The sequence below is a fragment of the Pleurodeles waltl genome, chromosome 6, assembly GCF_031143425.1.
Source record: "Pleurodeles waltl isolate 20211129_DDA chromosome 6, aPleWal1.hap1.20221129, whole genome shotgun sequence".
Taxonomy (NCBI): domain Eukaryota; kingdom Metazoa; phylum Chordata; class Amphibia; order Caudata; family Salamandridae; genus Pleurodeles; species Pleurodeles waltl.
Window position 1 is genome coordinate 211,644,450 of NC_090445.1, and position 19,344 is coordinate 211,663,793.

General features: G+C 41.3%; 1 protein-coding gene across 3 annotated transcripts in view; it reads left to right on the forward strand.

Moving 5' to 3' along the window:
* The first annotated feature begins 747 nt into the window (after positions 1–747).
* Positions 748–19,344, forward strand: part of HROB (homologous recombination factor with OB-fold) — a 168,096-nt gene continuing 149,499 nt past the window's right edge. The window contains exons 1-6 of one of the 3 annotated variants that reach the window (XM_069237861.1): positions 748–978; positions 8,492–8,542; positions 11,203–12,489; positions 14,673–14,756; positions 15,812–15,952; positions 17,651–17,759. In XM_069237861.1, the coding sequence (XP_069093962.1) occupies positions 11,347–12,489; positions 14,673–14,756; positions 15,812–15,952; positions 17,651–17,759 (1,477 nt within the window). In that variant the 5' untranslated portion in view covers positions 748–978; positions 8,492–8,542; positions 11,203–11,346. Of the gene's footprint in view, positions 979–1,783; positions 2,160–8,491; positions 8,543–11,202; positions 12,490–14,672; positions 14,757–15,811; positions 15,953–17,650; positions 17,760–19,344 lie in introns of those variants that run through there. The other 2 variants (XM_069237860.1, XM_069237862.1) reach the window with 2 other exon arrangements.

Below are 19,344 nucleotides of genomic sequence, written 5' to 3' on the forward strand. Positions count from 1 at the left end.
CTCCGGTCTTGCTATAGAATCGGGAAGTGACGAGTTGTAACATGGATGGATTACATGTGGAGAGATAAAGGGCACACATGTTTAACAATGAGTGAACATAACAGGAGTGACTGAGATACTCTGAAGTATCACCGCCTCGCTGTTTAATTCAGTCTCACAATTTCAAAAGTGAAACCTTTTCAGTATTATTTAAAACAAAATTATTACTCAAGTATCTTAAACAGCCAACACCCATTGACAAAATCAATAGACCTGGGTGGTTTTAGGTGTATGTCAATTGTTGACTTTTATTTCTGGGTGCAATGGCAAAGAATGAAAATACCGGTAGCCCGCACACTATGGGAATCACAGAACTGTAGTTTATTGTGTTGAAGACACGCCATCAATTACAATGGCCACGCCCCTTTATAGACAACACCACCACACACACACACACTTCTTCACCCCATGCCAAGGCCCTGTAAGGTGCCCTTCGGATTGATAATGAAAAGCTGGCCACCCTAGCTACAATTCTACGAGAAGAGAACTACTAACGTCAACAGCTATGAGCGCCGACGGAAAAAAGTTCTTTCAATCTCAGAGCGCCCCCTGCCGTTTCCTTTCAGTTTTCCATAGCTAGAACGCCTTCCGTCTGAACACACACGAGCTCTTGGCAGAAGTTCTTGAAGGGCACATGCGCAGAATACGATTTTCTCTAGCGACGCCAAATTTCTGCGACTATTTCAACAGCGCGTACGACGCGCGCCAGCTTCAAATCCTTACACGGGGTGGAAGCTAAACATCCGGCACCGTTGCTCGAGGCCGGAAGTGAGACTACAGCATCCTAAGTGATATCAGAAAGCAGGAGATTGGGGCCCCGTGGGGACGGGAGGTCAGGCTACGGGGCCCCTCGAGACTGGAATCCATGGCACAGGACATTAGTGGTTTCTAAGTTTCGGACAGCTTACCCCAAAGACTCTCGTCCGTTATGGTAACAAAGTAATCTGATTTTAAGACATTAATACGGGGTGGGAAGCATTGGTCTCCTCCCTAAAGGGCCACGGGCCATTGGCACAGTAGAAGGGTGATTGAGTAAGGTTACGCGCACTTTCATGGGGGTGTCAAGTACTCTCTTATAGTGACTGATTACCTCTCCATGTCATTCCTTGTTCTCGCGGGAACTGCACCGGCCTAATGTATTTCATTGATTCCAATAGACTAACATACCTGATAGCAAATATTGGTGTGAAAAAATGGAAGCCCTATGCGCAGTGACATGGGGTAACGTGGTCCATCATAAGAGACAGGCTTGGCCTGATGTACAATGGACAGAAACTGTCATACAGTGAGTGCTATATAATTAGGATGAATAACAGGTGGGAGGGAAGGTAGTTGACTTATACGCTTACTATATATATGCAATTTGATCCGTTTTAAGATTGGAGCAAGCCACAGATCGTTTTTCCTGTCCGCTGTGCTCATACAATTCCCTCTCTCTGCTCCCCGCCCTTTCTGTTCTGACGCTTCCCCAGGAGCATCTTAGCACTCACCCTTCTCCGTTCCCTGCCTCCTTCAGCTCACAAGCTTCCTCACTTTCTCTCTGTCTCATCTGAACCCACACTGCCCTCTCTGCTGGGATGGCATGCCCCCCTGGGCACAGCACATGCACGTTCAAAAACCTTTTCGAAGAGGCTGACAGTTCTGGACAGTCACACACAGTGAGTCCCAAGAATAATATAGACATCTGGAGAGAGAACAACAACTACTTAGAGAAAAAGTGCTAAAGCCAAATCAACCGTTTGCTAACAGGTTTACTGAAAGGGAGGTTTAAATAAATGTTATGACTTGGTATCTACGAGTTGCACAGAAAAAATATATCTGTTGCATTCTTTCCAGCCCTAAGCTGAACTGTCTGCATAGTGGTTTATATCCAGGGACTGACATGGTCTCCCCATCCACCTGCGCAATAGGGAGTTGCCTATTTGTGAATGTCCAAACGTTCACACTTCTCTAACACAATGGGGACCTGCTAAAACCGTACTGATCCACTTTCCCCATGCAGTGCAGTTCCCATCACAAGAAAACCTCTGCTGTCACCTCTGGCACCAGATTCAAGCTTTGGTTCACTTTCCAGTGCCTCACCTACATCACTTGTGTGACGATGATGTGATGTGCTTCAGGTACAACAGTGAGCTTTGTGAGTTGCTCTAGTGCCCCTGAGAGATTGTGCCGATGCTACCATGTTCTTCAGTGTGTTCTCACTGTTGTATGCGAGAAGTGCCAAATGGCCTATAATACAGGACTTATTTTTAGTTTCACTGATTTGAGCAGTACTTTGCGAGCTTGCACTACCATCTGATTGGTTCTGTCAGTTTTTGCCTGCACCCTTAGAATAGTAGTGGGCGTGGCAGGTTCTCTGAGGCCCAAACTATCTATTGTAACTCTGGTCCTACAGTAACAGCAGTACATTTGGTGGACGAGGAGGCTATTACTATTCACACTCCACTCCTGGAATAGTTTGTGGAAAATTAAAACTTAAAAAAATCACCAAGCATTTAAAAAAAACAAAAAACCTTAAAAGCTGGTAATTTTGTATTGACTGAAGTGCTGCTCAAAGGGACAAAACTAGGACTACTGTTATCGACACTTGTGACACAGGGGCTCCCTTGCCGTGGTTATGCCCAGCTCTGTAATTGTTGGGCAGTCTGTTATCTGCAGTGCCAGTCAGTGATGGAAATGGAAAACGTTTACTCCAGGATCCCAGGGTGTGACAGCATAGACTGAGCGAAGTCACAAAGGTCAGAGTCAGGAAAACCAGAGCCTGGCAGTCAACTCATACATTTAGTAAGCCTGTTCTGGCTTACTTAATTGGCAACAAGAAGTCTACATTTTTTATGAATTAGAGTTAAGGCACTTCTGCAGAGATATTTTTGTGCCCAGCAATTTTCAGGGGATGATAATAACTGTAATAGGCCTTGAAAAATCAATTAAAATGTTACTAAACCTGCAGATTGAATAGCTTGAATAATATACTTGACCTTATTATAATGTGCTTGACCTGGAAACAGGTCTCAAGTTGTGTGATCTTAGGAAAGTATTGTATTTTACAGTCACCTTTTTCTTCATTCTTACATATGAGTGAAATATGTGATTTCAGCATTTCTGCTGTAAAAAAAAAATCCTCTTTTGTTTGATTAAATACACTAAATGTTTCCTCCGTGTATAATAAGTAAAATAGCCCACGTATAGGGTTCACATAATCCATGCATGACTTGCCTTTTAGGTTACTAATAACGTTGCCATCAGGGCAGTAGTGTTTCTCAGTTTGTTTTAAACACTCACTTTTAATAAGTATATTACTAAAGCATAATGTGGTAGCACACAGCCATTTACAGACAGTAAATTTCCAAGAAACGTCAAAAAACATTCCTACTAACTTTCAGCTTTACTGATAAAACTATATAGTATATTGAAAACACGTGTTAGAATTGGGTTTCAGAAAACATATTTATCATGTGAACGTCACAAAGTAAAGTGTTCTGAATTTTTTTTTTCATCCTGTTAAAATATTTTTTCATCACACAGAAGTACAAACAAATGGTCTTTCCCAGCTACTGAAATATATTTTGAAATGTTTGTAAAGTTGACTTAGTTATATAAATGTTGTGTGTTAGGAGAAACCTGATACAGACAGCCTTTCATTTCACATAGGTCAGACAGTTCACTTTACAAAATCCTGGAACTCTGTGGTCACTAGGAAAAGTATTTCCATTGCAAGAAGACAAACTGACACTTGTGTCTCTGAACACAGAGCAAATGTGACAAGAATAAGATTTAAAGGCATCTCAATTACTAATTCAGTTTCTGACTTAACAGCACACCTGTTCTTTGTCTGCTTGCCAGAAGGGACGAGTGGGTTCTAAAAATAGGTCAACCTCATAAAATATGACTCGCCATACTGAGTGGTCTAGTAGATTTTTCAAGCCCTGTGTAACATATAACTCTGGTGGTTAGTGCACTTGCTAGAGAGATATGCGTTTTGTCTAGTCATAGTGTTAAATCGTCATAAAGTTGCATAGAGGGTTAATGTGCTTGCTGCAAAGCAGAATGTGTATTCTGCAGATTATAAATGTTTGTTTTATCTACCTACCTAAGTAGGTTATTGCTCTTGTCACAGATCTTTTTTGTAGTTCCCAATCCTTTTTGTAGGTGTAATTTGAAAGTCGCAGTCCTAATTTAGCACAGTGAGCAATAAACCAGCATCAAGTAGCTGAGTTTAAACTGCAAGGCATAGGTTTAGAACCTTATTGTTTTTGTTTTTGGGTCTTTTGTTATTCTAATGTTGCTAAAAAGGATTGGATAGTAAGAAACCTTATTAGTGCAGACAACCCCAACAATAGCGTTGCGTATTAGATCCTGACTTTGTGTTGCTCCAGACCACACACTCTTAGTAAATAATGCCTTACAATATCGATGATATTTAACTCCTACACCTTGTAAACTTAATTGTTTTATGTAACATTTCCTGTAAATTGATTTAAACACTTCTATGGCTCATTGTCTCTATATAATGTGTGTAACGTAAAGCATGCTGACACCATATATTTGTATAAGTATAAAAGACATTACAACTAAATGGGTAAGTGCTATTTAAACTGTTTAAATCATTACTAGTGTAATTAATGATACAGGCAGATACATTTTACATAATCACTGTGCATGCATAGCTCTTCCACAAAAGGGATTAACAAAGACAAAAACCTGTCTTTTTAAATCATAGTTTCTCTTAAGCTGTTGTGAAGTGGTAAGAAGCTGAAAGCTTTTGTTTCCCTCCATTGCATAGACATCTATGGTTTAGGGTCCTAGTAGCTGCCAGCTAAGCTTGAGACTACAACAAAAGGAGGACTGATGGCCCTTTTATGTAAGGGCTCAGCTCGAAGTGAAGATACAACCCAACATTCTTCACCTCGCCCCCTGCATGTTGCTGCTACTAAAGGAATGCAGACAACATGTGGGTGCTGCTGAATGTGTCACTGTGTCAGCAAATTACATTGGGACAAATTTGGCACATTGCACTGAAATTGGCCCAGATCTGGCTCTATAATAGATGCAGGATTCCCCTCATTTTCTGCACTGGTGCCACTGAAAAAGCACTCCATACCATAGATGGGTACAGCAACAAGGATAATAACAGCAGTACTTAAGACTGCTATTGAGCTCTCATTCCTCAGCATGTTGTGGTCCAGTCCTACACTTTCAGTTTGTGGTCTGATGTTTTGTATGAGTTGAAGTCGCTTCTCTTGAACCAGCATGACTGATGCGTTCATTGAGTTTTTTTAGCCGTAATGTAATGGCAGTAGTAAGGATGGGATAGGTTCTAATGAACGCAGTATGTGCAATTTGTATAGTGCTCATGCAGAGGCTGGTGTGAGATGACTGCTGCTGAACTACGGTAGAGAGATACTTGTTGATTAGTTGCTCATCATCCGTTGTGCTTGTTGCAACATCTTGTAGCGTGCCTGACCTTGGCTTGGCAACTTGATATGCGAAGGACCTGTCTCATTTTTGTCCCGATGCGCTATGGGTATGCTAACGAGCGTGGAATATTTTGTACAGGGATGGGTAGTGCCATTAGGTGAGATACTTGAATGTATTGTCTGGGCACTGATACAGGGTACAGATACTGGCTGACCTACAGTTACTAGGTGCTGCTTGATAGTGCCTAGGCTCCACCATGCATGTCAGGCTCATTAAAAGCATATGTTTATGCAGTGGTAAACTGATGGACATGGTGAGGGGAGTTTGAGTTCATTAAGTGGGAACTTTAAACATCTAAACGCTACACACTGACATACTATGTTTAGTTACTGTTAACAGGGATAGTGTGTAGAGTTGGGAATCTTTGGGTGACTATACTTTGGCAGTATTTTTTGTGAAAGGGCAATAGCCAGCGAGAACCCCTTTAAAAATGCATTTTTTTCTGTTGTGGCCAATTTTACTAGAGCCGCAGGGCCCTGTTTACACAGTTTAGTTTATTAGCATAATGCTGTCTGGGAATTATAGTCCTGGTTAACTTCAGTTGACTAAGTTTGAACTAACTGACATAAAAACAATAGTTTTAAAAAAAACAAAAAAAAAGCTTAAGACTAGAGCATTATTTTCTTAGTTGCATGGCATCATCGTAATCTTACATGACTGAAACCTCACTGGATTGACGGCGTTGATGCTGTCTTATCAGATAATCAAGATAAAGCACTTATGCAGGATTGGAGACTGTGTTAACTTCAAAAATATGAGGCCATTTGTCCCAACAGATAACTGTTCCAATGACGGATAAGGAAGCATAATCATGTAAGTAAGTCTCAAAACATGAAGATACATGAGCCCTGTAAAAATTCAAAACCACAAAAGTTTATTAAATAAAGTACAGTACAGAAAACAAAAAGGTAACTGTGAAAATGTATAAGTCGTAACAGGGAAGTAACATATGGCCCAATCACACACAGCAAAGAGTCTGACATAAAGACAAGTCTCAGACCAAACATATTTAAAAGTCCAATTCAAGAGACAGACTGACACCGTTCAGCCCCCAAAGAGCTGGGGCAAACCAGACTGGCTCACCTTCAATTAAAGGGTTTTTAAAGGAATATACACAGAGAAAATAGCCGTATCAGTATAAGGAGATCCTACATCATTACAGAAATTGACAAACTTGAAAATAAATTGTAATATAGCAGCATATAGTTAACATTTCAATTCCATGCCCTACCATGAATATTAAAACTGCCCCTTTGACCTAATGTCATCAGATGTGTCAGCACAAACCTGGATACACTTCAAACAGTGACCGTCTTCTAATGAATAGAGTTACAGTAACACAGCCAAAGAAGAGCCTTATATGTTGCAAAGGTTTCCTGTAGAGTTCGTCAAGAAAACAGATCAATACCCTGGTGCACATTTGTTTTTACCTGAAATGAAAGGAGAAGTGAAAACGCAGACCATGGCTGCTATAAGCTGTAAGGTGGTGTTCAGGCAGAAGAACATGCAGTTTTGCAGTGTCTTATTTTTACTGCAAAAATATTCATGACGTTAGGCACATGATTTTAATAAATCAAAATCATCTCCCTCAGTGCAATTCCCTGGGAGCCTCTTAACTGAACACCATTACCAAGGAGTGTCTTAGTTGTTGATATTTGCCCATGGCCACGTGCATGAAAACTTGGATGATAGCTGCAAAGGCCTGTCATTTTAGAAGGGCACCTCACTTGGGGTCTCTCAGCAGCCCAGTCAACCATCGTTTTAACAAGTCACCTCACATGGTAACTTAGGACACTCTTGAAGCTAGCCATTGCCATCTGAAAACCTAGTGATCATTCCTGCAATTCGTTGTGTTTCTAGAGAGCCCTCGGACAACCGAGCTGGTAATTAGCCATTCTCCACAATGCACACTATTGTCCGGAAACTGTTTTGCCTTTATTGGCAACGTGACAATGACACCTTTATTGTACTTGAAAGAAGCATACTGATAATAAACTCCTAGGTGTTGGGATATAACTTTGAAATACCACAGTATGGAATCGTGGCACACTCTGTCCTTTGTAGGTTGCCTGATGCCACTTTAATTATATTTCTGAGAATAATATTTTTCCTGTTATTCCACTTTCTAAGGCTGCCTGTTACATCTATCTAGGATACCGTCTCTTCCCGAGGACTCTGTAGCGTGTCTGATTCCGCGGGGAGCAGTGTTTCAAAAGCTCACCTCCAGGACTTTGGCTGTGCTTGGCAAATGTGGAATGGCATTCTGACATCGTTTTGGAAATTGGTTCCCTTGTAGCTTTTCAGTCTAGATCTGCACAGCTTAAGATAAAAACATATTTTGGCTAAAATAATCCAATCATTTCCTTTATCGTTGTAAAACATTTTTAGGCCCTGATTTTGAGTTAAATTTCAAACTTTTTCGCGTTTCCCCTGGCCGATTCTGAGTGGGCAAACCTGCCCAAAGCTGCCCCGGAAAATCACTGCTACTTACAAAATTAAATGTAGTAATCGGTTTAGTTGGTGAAGAATATAGTCTGCTGGCTGCACATGAATTCACATTATTAACAATATGGCCATTCCTGTAGCTCACTCAGGATACTTTGTTATCTTTGTGCATATTAAATGTTATTAGTATCGTCCTCTTGGGGTCCAGATTTGTGAGAGGTTCTAAAGACACATGACCAAGTTAGCCCCATCTGGAATGGAGCACCCGGATCTCTCCAGCTGGTTATCAATCTAGTGCTCTGTCTCACTGGAGAACAATCATATCATTTTTGAAATAGTTACACTGTAAGGCCCTTCAAACTGGCGATTAGTGCAGAGCAGGACAGCTACACTAATGGTATACGCCTGCAGCTTTGAGTAGAGTTTTGTGACGTGTTTGAGTATGTAATCCAGTCTGGAGCTGGAAGTGAGTTAAAGTATTTCATAGTGACTCAAAATGTAACGCAGACTGCACTTTTTACCGTTGTAGGCATGGAGTTTGCAGAATCGGTGTGCAGTGGAAGATGACTTTGAAGATGAGGTGAGCAAATTAGAGTGTAGAGTCGTATGTGAAAGGCAGATATATTTTACCACATCCACAAACTGATGGGATATATTCTGTCCCAAACCACGTTTACATTTCAAAAAGTTCCTTTGTGGCAAGGACTCTGGAACATTATGATGGACAATTAACATGTAGTTGAAAGCACAGAACCTCAGAAGGGTCACTTGAAAGAGTAATATTACTGAATTTCAAGCACCTGACTTGCTTGCATGATTGACGTAACTCCGCCGCAATCAATAGTGATGGCCCAGATTTGGTTAGATTTAACAAGAGATTTACGTTTGGAGAAAAACTGATATCTTTCGGTTTTACTATTGCTTTCAAGTTGCAGTCATACGTAACTGCCAGCGGTTTCAAAAGGACTGGGGGTTTAAAACCCTTCTGTAGGTTTAGCTTTGCCCACGAGAAGTTGGATACCTACTAAGAGTTTGTGCATAAATATGTTTGTAATTCAACTTATGTTCAAAGCCATGACAACTTTGTTTTTTTTTTGCTTCTCTTCTGGCCCCTGACAATGTGTTTTTTGCTTCTGATGTCTTGCTTGTAATAAGCTTTTCTTTGCTTCTCTCCTTCCCTCACTCTCCACCCTTCTCAACAGTTCATTATTTGCTGCTGCTTTTCACTGGTAATGTTTGATGCTACTTTGTCACTGGCAATGACCTTATGGATATCTCGATTGACTACACACAAGAAGGGCAGTCCCTTTAATGCCGCACTGCACCAAAGGCAAAGTTTGCTTGAGCTGAAACTGTTGGACAAAAAAGGCAGGTTTTTTTTAGTTATTTTCTCTTTCCTTAAAACAACGTGTCTGAGATTCTCATTGATGGAGGTCTCAGCCTTGCTGATGCCAATCATTACTCGAGGGGTCATATTGACGGTCCTGGGCTTGAGACACCCATGTAATCAGCTCTTCCAAGGCCTCAGAGTCACGTGCATGCCTTAAAAGGTAATAATAATTCCTCTTTGATAATATGTGAAGTCGGACCCAGAGGTGGAATATCTAAGTGAAGTTTGTCTCTGGAATAGTTAACCAGTAAGGCCTCTCCCCACCCTCATTGATTGAACCTACTCATGTTAAGCGATTCTTTCAGTATTTGGGACTGGCGTTTCTTCATCTGGGTTTCATGTAGGCCCAGTGAGGTCACCTTTATCTTTACAGGAATCATAAATACCGCAGGCTGTTTGTCCTGTTTAAGTTACGCACCAGAGATAACATTTACCGGTCACCATTAGTCTAAACTGCTACCTCTAGCACTGCCCTCTTCACGTCATGCCCAGAGACAAAACCCTACTTAGCAGCAACAATGTGTGGGTTTCCTGTTCAGTTTAATCTCGGATCACACTGTAACATATAATTACCCAGTGATTCTGAGGGCTGAGAAACCAGTAGTATATACTGAGTGGGGGGGGTCCCTAAAGCGGCATAGATGTAGAGACCAAATTATTTCGCCCTTCGTTTCTTATATGATAAGCTGCCCAGTCCCCGCTTTCAGGCTTTGCCATAGACCTAGAAACGAAGACCACAGCTGACCGATCTCAGAAGACCTTCCAGAAAGTAAAGTTGTAATTTTGAGAGGCAGAAGAGCAACTTCTAAGCAATTTTGTGAATGAGACAGAAAATACATTTTTAATCTTTGAGACCGTGTCTTTTTGGCTTCGCAAATGTTTGGATGGTTTTGATTTGAGGTGAATTTTCTGGGCAATGCCACTTCATAGGGCAATCCTAACTTTGAAAAAATGCTGTCATTTAATATAGGCAGAGTAAAGATGGAAGGAAAACCCAGTCAATCGTTACTGCTCATATAATATTTAGGCAGTGCACAGCTTTGGAGTACTGGAAATAACATTATTAAAGCTGCACCCAGTGGTATTTAAAATGCTTGCTTATTCTGCCTGTTGAGATCAACTGATATTTTTTTTTTTTTGTGTCTTGGATTCCCTTCACACCATGTACACCATTACAATTCTAGGCGACGTAATGTCCAACCAGTGAATTTGTGAAGAAGTGGTTTTCCTGTTGTGCTCTATCTGACCCGTCAGACAAGACAGGGAGAGAGATTCATCTGTGACCTGGCATACTCGCCCACTTGCGAATAATTTAGTAATGCAGCATGGACTCTTCTGCTTTGCTGCTTTTTTTGCAAACATTGAGAGGAAACCCTTGAAATTGTTCAGTGTGAATAACACTGTTGTGCTATTATTCACACATGCGCTGTTCTGTGTTAGCAAATTTCCAAAAATATACGTTCTTCAACATGCCCACTTGACACTTAAATTTTGCTTTATATCTAAAAACAGCTTAAAATGTTTTCACCAAAACAGGCACCGGATGACAGAAAGGCCGATGTGCCATAAACATTTGGTATCCACTCATTCAACAGTTTGAGTTGTGTGTGGCGTAAAATCTCAGATGGGAATTTGCATTTTATTGGCAAGTGGAAAAAATGCCAGCATGAGCTGTATTTCTTCACTTTCCTACTGGCACACAGATGATTTATGTTTGCTTTGTAGGGACCAGCAATGACATAAAAGGCACGAGGAAGTTATTTACCTGACTTGAAAGCTAAGCCATGTAATGGGAAGGAATCAGTGGGGATTGATGGAGTCTAAAACTAAGTCTATCTTTTTCTTTGCAGGATTTCCTATCAGCCGTAGAGGATGCAGAGACCAGCTTTCATGGGTTCACTCCTACAGTACCAAGATATCTAAGGCCAATCTCTTCACATGTCCAGTCTCCGAGTAGAACTGCACTCGCATCCCATCGGGGATCAGAGGAAGGAATGTGCCAAAATGTCAACAACATGTCTCCGGTTCTAGGCTTTCAGAACAATAGCCGGTTGATAGCTGGAATGACTGCACCATCGAGAACTACATCCTCACTAAGAGCTGCAGGCCAGGGACGACTTCAGTCCACTACATGTATGAGCTTCACAAATTCAAGGGAAGGTTTTACCACTTGTGAAGGTGTTTTGTCAGTACCTTCTAACTGTGGCAACAGTAATAACCAGACTTCTCAACACTCTGCTAGATCAGGGAGGCACAGTACAACAACGGAAGAGCTGGCCGATGACGGACTTGATGATGACCTGCTTTTATCAGCCTGCACAGAGATCGAGATGCCAAGCATCGGGTTTAATCCAATCAAGAGAGGCGAGGTAAATCTGAAGTTACCAAAGGAAACCCCAGGTCAGGCCACCCCGAGGGAGCACAATATTTGTGAAGGGCCTTTGAGCAAAAAGTTGCGTGAGAACAGCCAGAAGGCCATGCCGGATCCAGGCCTCTTCTTGCGAGGTGCAGAGGGCCAGAAGTCTGATGCAGCATTGATAAGCTCGCCGTTTGCAGGTGTTCCTTGTAACACCACCCTGAATCTGAGGCCAAGCTCCGTTAGTGAAATGCAGAGTGGTTGTCTTCCTGCAGCATCTTGCATTGGAACTGTAGTTCAAAATGTCCCGCCATGTAGCAAAGCTGCACTTTCTTTTGGGATAGTTTCTGGTTATCAAGTTGCCAGATCCGTCCTGAAGCCTGGGCCACCATCCCAGGTAGAAGTAAGCAGCACCCACCAGTCCCCCACATCCCAGTGTCCCATAAGGTCTCCGTCAGAAAGCAGAACTTTAAGGCCTTCCGCATTACCAGCACCTCTTCCAGGTGGTCACAGCCCGAGAGTGCCAGGCAGTACCTTTCGACAGCCTCCTAGGCGCCCCCATGACTCTTGTGCTTTAATGTCCTCTATTGCGTCCCCTTGTTCTTCTCCGAGGGTTCCTTGTGGTTCATCTCCTGGTCCCAATAACCTTCACCCAGTCATGACGAATCACTTGGTACAGCTAGTCACTGCAGCCAACCAGACACCACAGGCATCATCCAGGAGTTCATTGCGATCAAAGAGTCGGCGCTTTCCTGGACCTGCAGGCATTCTGCCTCAACCGGTAAAACAATTAAATATCAATTTCTTAGTGTTTAAAAACTGTGGTTCATCTGTTCCGATGCTCATACCTTTTGGCAGTTAATGAAACTGAAACCTAGGAAAAATAGACTTTTGTCCTGGAGCTCACAGTTTGATTGTACAAAGGAGGTGGAATTGGAACTCTGATATCGTAGTACGACATCTGTTGTCCCACGTTTTCACTGGATGCATTTCTAACTAAACTCATGGATCATTAGGAATTGGTAGTTGTATCGAGAGTAGAGTACTTTTTTTTTTTAAATGGCTTGTGGTGAATGGCAAGTGTTAAAAGAAGTGAATTTGGAGGCAGGTGTCTGTTTTAAAATTCCTGTTGCAACTCTGCATCTTGGTAATGGCACATCTAAGCCTTTTGTTATAGCGACTGCCACAAACTTTGGTTAACTTTCTTTTGGAGGTCACTGTCACCCCTGCCCTTTTTTCTAGTAGCTTTTCCTCAAATTTGTGTATAGGAGGACACCCACTGCCACACAAAAACTGAAGACAAACCAGCAATACTTCCTCTCTGATTGAAACATTTGATCCCCTGCTTCCTCAAGTTGTTAATAAATTACATGTGTCACAACTAATTATGGGGAGGCTTTTTTGGTATTATACCCTATTGTTTTTCTTGTTTGCTGATAAGTTGTGAAATCATCGTGCAAAGCATATCTCCCACAGGAATCTTCACGTGCTTAGTTTGTTTTTGACAGGCTACAGGGCTCTAGTGCAGTAACTGTTGTTCCTACCTTTTACTTAGTCCCTCTGTTAGTTGAATGATTATGTGCCTATGGCCTGGATTGGGTCCTGATTTAGGTGCTTGTGTGCATATGTTGGATCTTTTGTCCCAGGGCTCCTCTGCCACAAGCTTGGAATTATTTTTCTTTTTAATAGCCATTTCTTGGGTTACTCTCATCAATGGCTGTTTTTGGGTTACCTTGCTGCTCAACACCCTTATCCTCAATAATTGTTGAGTAATTGGCAGCACTTGTAATGGACCGAGAATCCTTGATGGAGGTAAAGTTTGAGGGGACCAGATCTTCTGTTACTGTCATGAATGTCCTTCGGCGCTTACTTATCAATTCTGCTCACAGAAGTTTGTGCTCCAAGCAGATCACTCCTACTTTCCTTGTCACTCTCCAACAGCTTCCCAAGTGATGAAACAGGATTGGTCTCAGTCTGCAAGATTTTCACATTTACAACAAGTACACATTTTTCTTCCTGCATAACTGTGTCGTGAACTTTTTGTGTGAGAGTTGGTGAGGTGGAAGTGGGGACAATATAACTCGTGGAAGTACATCATACCCCAAAACAAACGGGGATAACCTGCAATAGAAAAGGCTACCCCACCGGTATTAGTTGTGAAACTGGTGAAACTTGTGATTTCCTGGTACAACAGGTCCAGTACAACTAGCCACAGAATACAAGAGCCTTCTGGAGGACTACTAGTTTCGCTGAAAAAAGATGTGGCATTGGACAGCGTGGTCATCGCTATAGGTGTGAGATTGCATCGCTGTGTTGCATGCCTTCTGGAGCGTTGCTGACTTTGTGATATTATGCGCCATTGGACTCTCTGATAGGGATAGCATGCTGCATGGGAGCCATATATTTATTTTATATATTTTGCTACCCCCTCTTTAGGGCATTTGGTAACATAGTAGCACTTCGTGTAAGAATTCTGCTGCATTAAAACTTTCAATTTTTTCATATTATGCTATATGAAAGCAATTCTATCAGGCACCCCGTTTCATGGATTTTAATTCATAGGCGCGTGTGTTTTGGATATGTAACTGAATGGGCCTCCCGTCTTTATACTTGCTTTGATTCAAAGCCCCTCTACAGAGCTCCGAGCTGCATGTTTTTTCCACGTCCTCCCCTCCCCCCCGACCTGAACATTTTACTGCATGAATATGAATATCTGAATGTCCAGTGTAGACAATTGTTTCCAGTATATGATAGTTTTTAAAGCTGATTCCGCGCATTTTATACACACTCGCAAAATGTTCACAAGCTACTACTTTCATGAAAGAAGCACCTCGGGTAGATTACTTTTATACCATTTTTAAAAATTAATTTTTCATGCTCTGTAACCCACCCTCACATTTAATACAGCTCTCATGTTAAGATCTGAATAAAGTGAGTTGTATTATTTATTTCTGTCTTTCGCAGCACACTGTGAAGAACTTGGAGGAGATCCTCGTTTCTACACCACACACCCCAACTCACGGGGCAATGGCCAAGATGCGCACTCAGGTACGTGTTATGTTTCCAGGCTTCACAACAGCCACCATGGCCCCTCAGGTCTTCATTGTTATATTTGTAACAAAAAACGATGTCTTTTTATTTGTAAAAGGTGACCCAACCAAAAGTATGTGTTTGGCCAGTGTGTTCAGACAAAGTTACACAGAATAGTTCCACCCCTAGATGTAGTTTATACAATAGAAGGCAGTCTGGAAACAGTGCAGAAAATACCTCGTCATAGCAGTATTGATGTCTCATTTATAATATAACCTGTAATACTTTGAATTGTAAAACAAGTATTTTGGCGAGGGCTTTAGATGATGGGGGCAGGGTGACATCTTGGATAGTAATTGTCCCAGATCTAAAATATTTTGTGATCTATTAAAATACTTTGGAAAATGTAATTGACATTCCACTGATACTTTTCAACCAAATTAGCCTTTCGCTGACATTTCATCCTTCGTACTGTTTCCTTTAACACTGGAGTTCCTTAACTTTTTTTTATTTTATTTTTTTATACACCATTTATGACTGAGTGATTCTTGACCTCTCTTGATGCTGACTTAATGTCATAGGTCTGCCTGTTGGACTGGGATCTGTAATGGCATACTCAGTTAGGTGCAACAGTCGTTAAGTAGCGTACTAGAGGCTTTAGTAGGAACAATGCTTATCTGTGTATGGAGACATGATTGCTGATGAGAGCTCCAAGTCTGATGTAGGGAAAGTACAAGGACGATCCATTCTGATCTTGGTCCATGAGTCCGATAGAAGTGGTGGGCCTATTCTAGTGAGTGGCAGATCTTGTGCAGATATTGATAGAGTAGACTTCATGGTGCGGAAGCAAGGTTGAGCCTAATCAAAGGGACTGCAAAGGGCAGGACCAGTTCTTGCATATGATATACGCAGAGTGCGCAAAACCTAGTATGAGAGAGTCTGATATGTATCATCTCAAATAGAATGGTCACCCAAAGGCAGTGTTAAATGCTTAGCTGAAAGGGAATCTACAGAATGTCAGTAGCAGCTGTTTACAAGCTGAATGTCAACATTAGTTTAATTCTGCAACACAGGAAGAGTCCAGCTCCCAGCAGTCTGTGGAAGAAGAGTTTGGAAGGGGGCCTTGGATGACCATGAAAACAGAACTTGGAATTGATGAGAAGAATCCAACTTGCTTCCTCCAGTCATACAGCGTGATTATGGTGCTGCGCAAGGTAAATGCTGTCGTAAAGCCATGTGTTCAAGTGGAGAAAAAAGTGTAACTAACTTTTTTTCAACATGTCTTTGCACCATACAAAAATACAGTAGATTTAGAAAGTATTCTTGCCGCCTTATAACTGTTCAAATGTTCATTATATAATCTAATTTATTTCATTTTTAATTCCTCTTGTGATGACTTTTCCAGTGTGATGTGACATGGCTTGTGGGGTCCCCGGTTATCAGATAGCCATCTACTGCCATTTTAAACAAACATTCCAGCCACATCTGATAAAGATTAGACTTGGGCAAAATTCTAAATCACTCCATTGTAATTTAAGACATTTTGCCTTACACTTGTTAAAATACTAGTAACGTGCGAACACATGTAGCTGTTGTTCCTCCAGCTTGGAACCCCTCGCCCCAACATTACTTTCACACCCACAGGTTGAAAACTCGCTCATATAAACCATGTGATATGCACATTGTAAAGTCCTTTTTTGATTTCAAACTGTTGGGTATTTTCTGTAAGAATGCAAACTGTCTTGGAGTAACAAATGCCCCAGCTATATGCCAGTAGTTAGAAAAAGCAAGATGTCTTATTGCCCCGAGTGTGTAGTCTCTGATACCTCCAGTGCTCTAGGTAAAGCAGGTGAAGAATATCAGGGTAGTCTCAGCCTGTGGAAGTCTATCATGATGGAATTGATCAGTGTGGGGGTCCCGCAGTTTCACCCTCAAAGAAAGCTGTTGCTATGTTTTTGGAGTAACATCACTCTTATTCTCATCCACTTTGTAACATTTGCATATGGTGTATTTATCTGTGAAGCGCATAGAAACATTGGTTTTGGGTAAGGCTATTTCTTGGCCATTGTGTGAACAGTGTGCATATAACTGTAAACGTTTTCTTTGGTTGCTGGTAGGCCAGGAGTTCCAGATCTGAACATTCCTGTTAAAGAATGAGTTCCCCGAAGTTCTGAAATAAATGTTTGATGAAAACGATGCTTAATTTGAGCCTACAGGCTCCGATGCTCAGCACCAGCACTTTATTCTCAACACTGGCACTAATGAAAGTCTACCACATGGTGGCGCTGTCTGTCTTATTTTGAGCTTAGCCTAACAGTGTTGAATAATGCATTATGCATTAGAAATTAATAATACTTTCTACCCATGCAGTTCTTACAGCTTTGGGTGGTCTGAAATAGTGGGAATAGTCACACTATTAGGAGTAGTTGTCTGCAGGGCTGACCGGGGCAGTGAGTGGTGGAATCTGCAGTGGCTTCCTGACAAAGACCGTGTCATTTAGATTTTTACAATTCCAGCACTGTGTAAAAGCCAATATGATTCTTACCTCAGTACCCTTAGATATGTAATTCTGCTGTGATTGATCTTGTATGTTTTAGCCATGTTTGTTCTTGTCATTTAATGGTGGTGTTGTGACAGTGCGTTTAGCCTCTGACAACTGTTTGATCCATGCAGATCTAGATGCATTAGAATTTCATGAGCCAGATCTTATCATTGTCACTTACATTTCTATTGTGTGCCGAGCTTACGCTATGTTTGGTTAAGTGGGAGAGGATGAACCCAAGTGTTGTGCAGCAGATGTTAAGAAAATTCTGATACTTTCGAACTTTTTGTTAGTAGTAATAGTAAACAACTGTGCTCCCAAGGACAAATGTGCATAACCTAAGGCACTTCTTTTTTCTCGTTTTATGCAGGCAGCATTGAAGCAGCTCCCGAAGAACAAAGTCCCCAACATGGCAGTGATGTTGAAATCTATGGTGCGTTCCAACGTTGATGCCAGTGCTGTCTTCAGAGACCCCACAGGTAACAACGTTTTTTTGAAGATATTGGCAGCAAGGTAAAAAAAAAAAAAAAAAAAGCATTTGCAATGCTATGGGCCTCACATTTGCTCCAGTAAGAGCTATTGGTGTTGTAAATTCCTAACTCGACGTTTCTTGCCACATAAATTGAAAATGAAAAGTAAAACATTAGTTGACATAAGCAAGCCAATTTAAAGCGCCATGGCCGCCGTGAGCATGTACGTGAAGGAGAGATACAAAAGGAAAAATAAGTTTGCTCACAGTCAAACATATCGGCAAATGTGCAATTATCCATGTAACATGGTCAGTCTGCAAGGCGGTAACAAAACCTCCCCAAGGAGGGACAAACGTGAAGCATTTACCAGTGATGACACAGGATTTTTGAAAGGCAAGCCCACGATAGACTGAAAGTGATGGGTGTGAGGTGGGAATGGTTAAATGCCCACAATACTCACAACAGGTTAAAGCGCTTGCACGCTTGACATAAAAACAGGACGCTAATTTCCTAGGAAGTGTCCACAGAAGTATGATGCTTCCCACGATGGAATCGTGGTATGTAAGAATCTGGTCTGTGACAAGACCCTTTTTTCAGCGGGCAGTAACCTGAACTTGTGCATCTTGGTTGTCAAGTATTTCAACCAACCAGCTTCTTTAAACTGCTGACATTCCTTTAAAGAAGGCTTTGGCTGGAAACCAGTGATATAACTTCTTGAAGAAAGATGCTAGGAAGTGCAATGATGACACTTCCTTTGTTAAACTATTTTTTGTGACTTTCAAGTAGGACATAAGGGCATAAAACAATCTAAGGCAACTTTGAGTAGGTGGGTCAGTCTGATAAACATTCTTGGTTATGTGCAGAGCCATGGCGTTTCTCATATATATGATCCCCGATTGTCCGACAAGGTGGATTGCTTCCTCGGGAAAATAAATCAGAGTGGTGTCCATAGCAAATATTCGCAAGAAAAAAACTTGACACCTCCAAAAATAAATGTATGACATTATAAGATGAGGGTGAGCTGTTTGAAGCTGCATATTTTACCAGAGTGGTTCTCTGATAATGTTCTTGCACGCTGCGTTCTTGGAACACTAAATAATCTCATTCATTTGAAAGCTACAGGTGACTTACTTTGTCAAATAAAATGTATTTATATAAGTAGACATAAATCGTCAGCTTATCACATACTTTTATGGCAGACGAATTATACTTGTTTTAATAAACGCATTGAATGCCCTTGTACTGTTTGCTTCCATCGAGAGACAAACTTTGAGAATAATTTGTGTGATAGAGGTTTTGGGCCATTTATTTTTTTGTTAACGTTTCAACTAATTATTATTCTTTATAAAATAGTTGATTGTCGTCTCTTCTCCAGTACTTGCTTAGGCACTTTTCACCCTGTAGCTTTTTCCTTGTAGCACCGTGGAAAACCGCCAGTAGTTTATATGCACTTTTCTGCCAATAGCATGTCACTGTGCACAATACTATACTGTCCTCTTTTGACAGGACAAACGCAAAGCATTCAAAGATTTTTATTTTCAGCACGAGAAGTTAATAAAAATAAAGGCAGCTAAACCATTTCATGTCGTTTTGG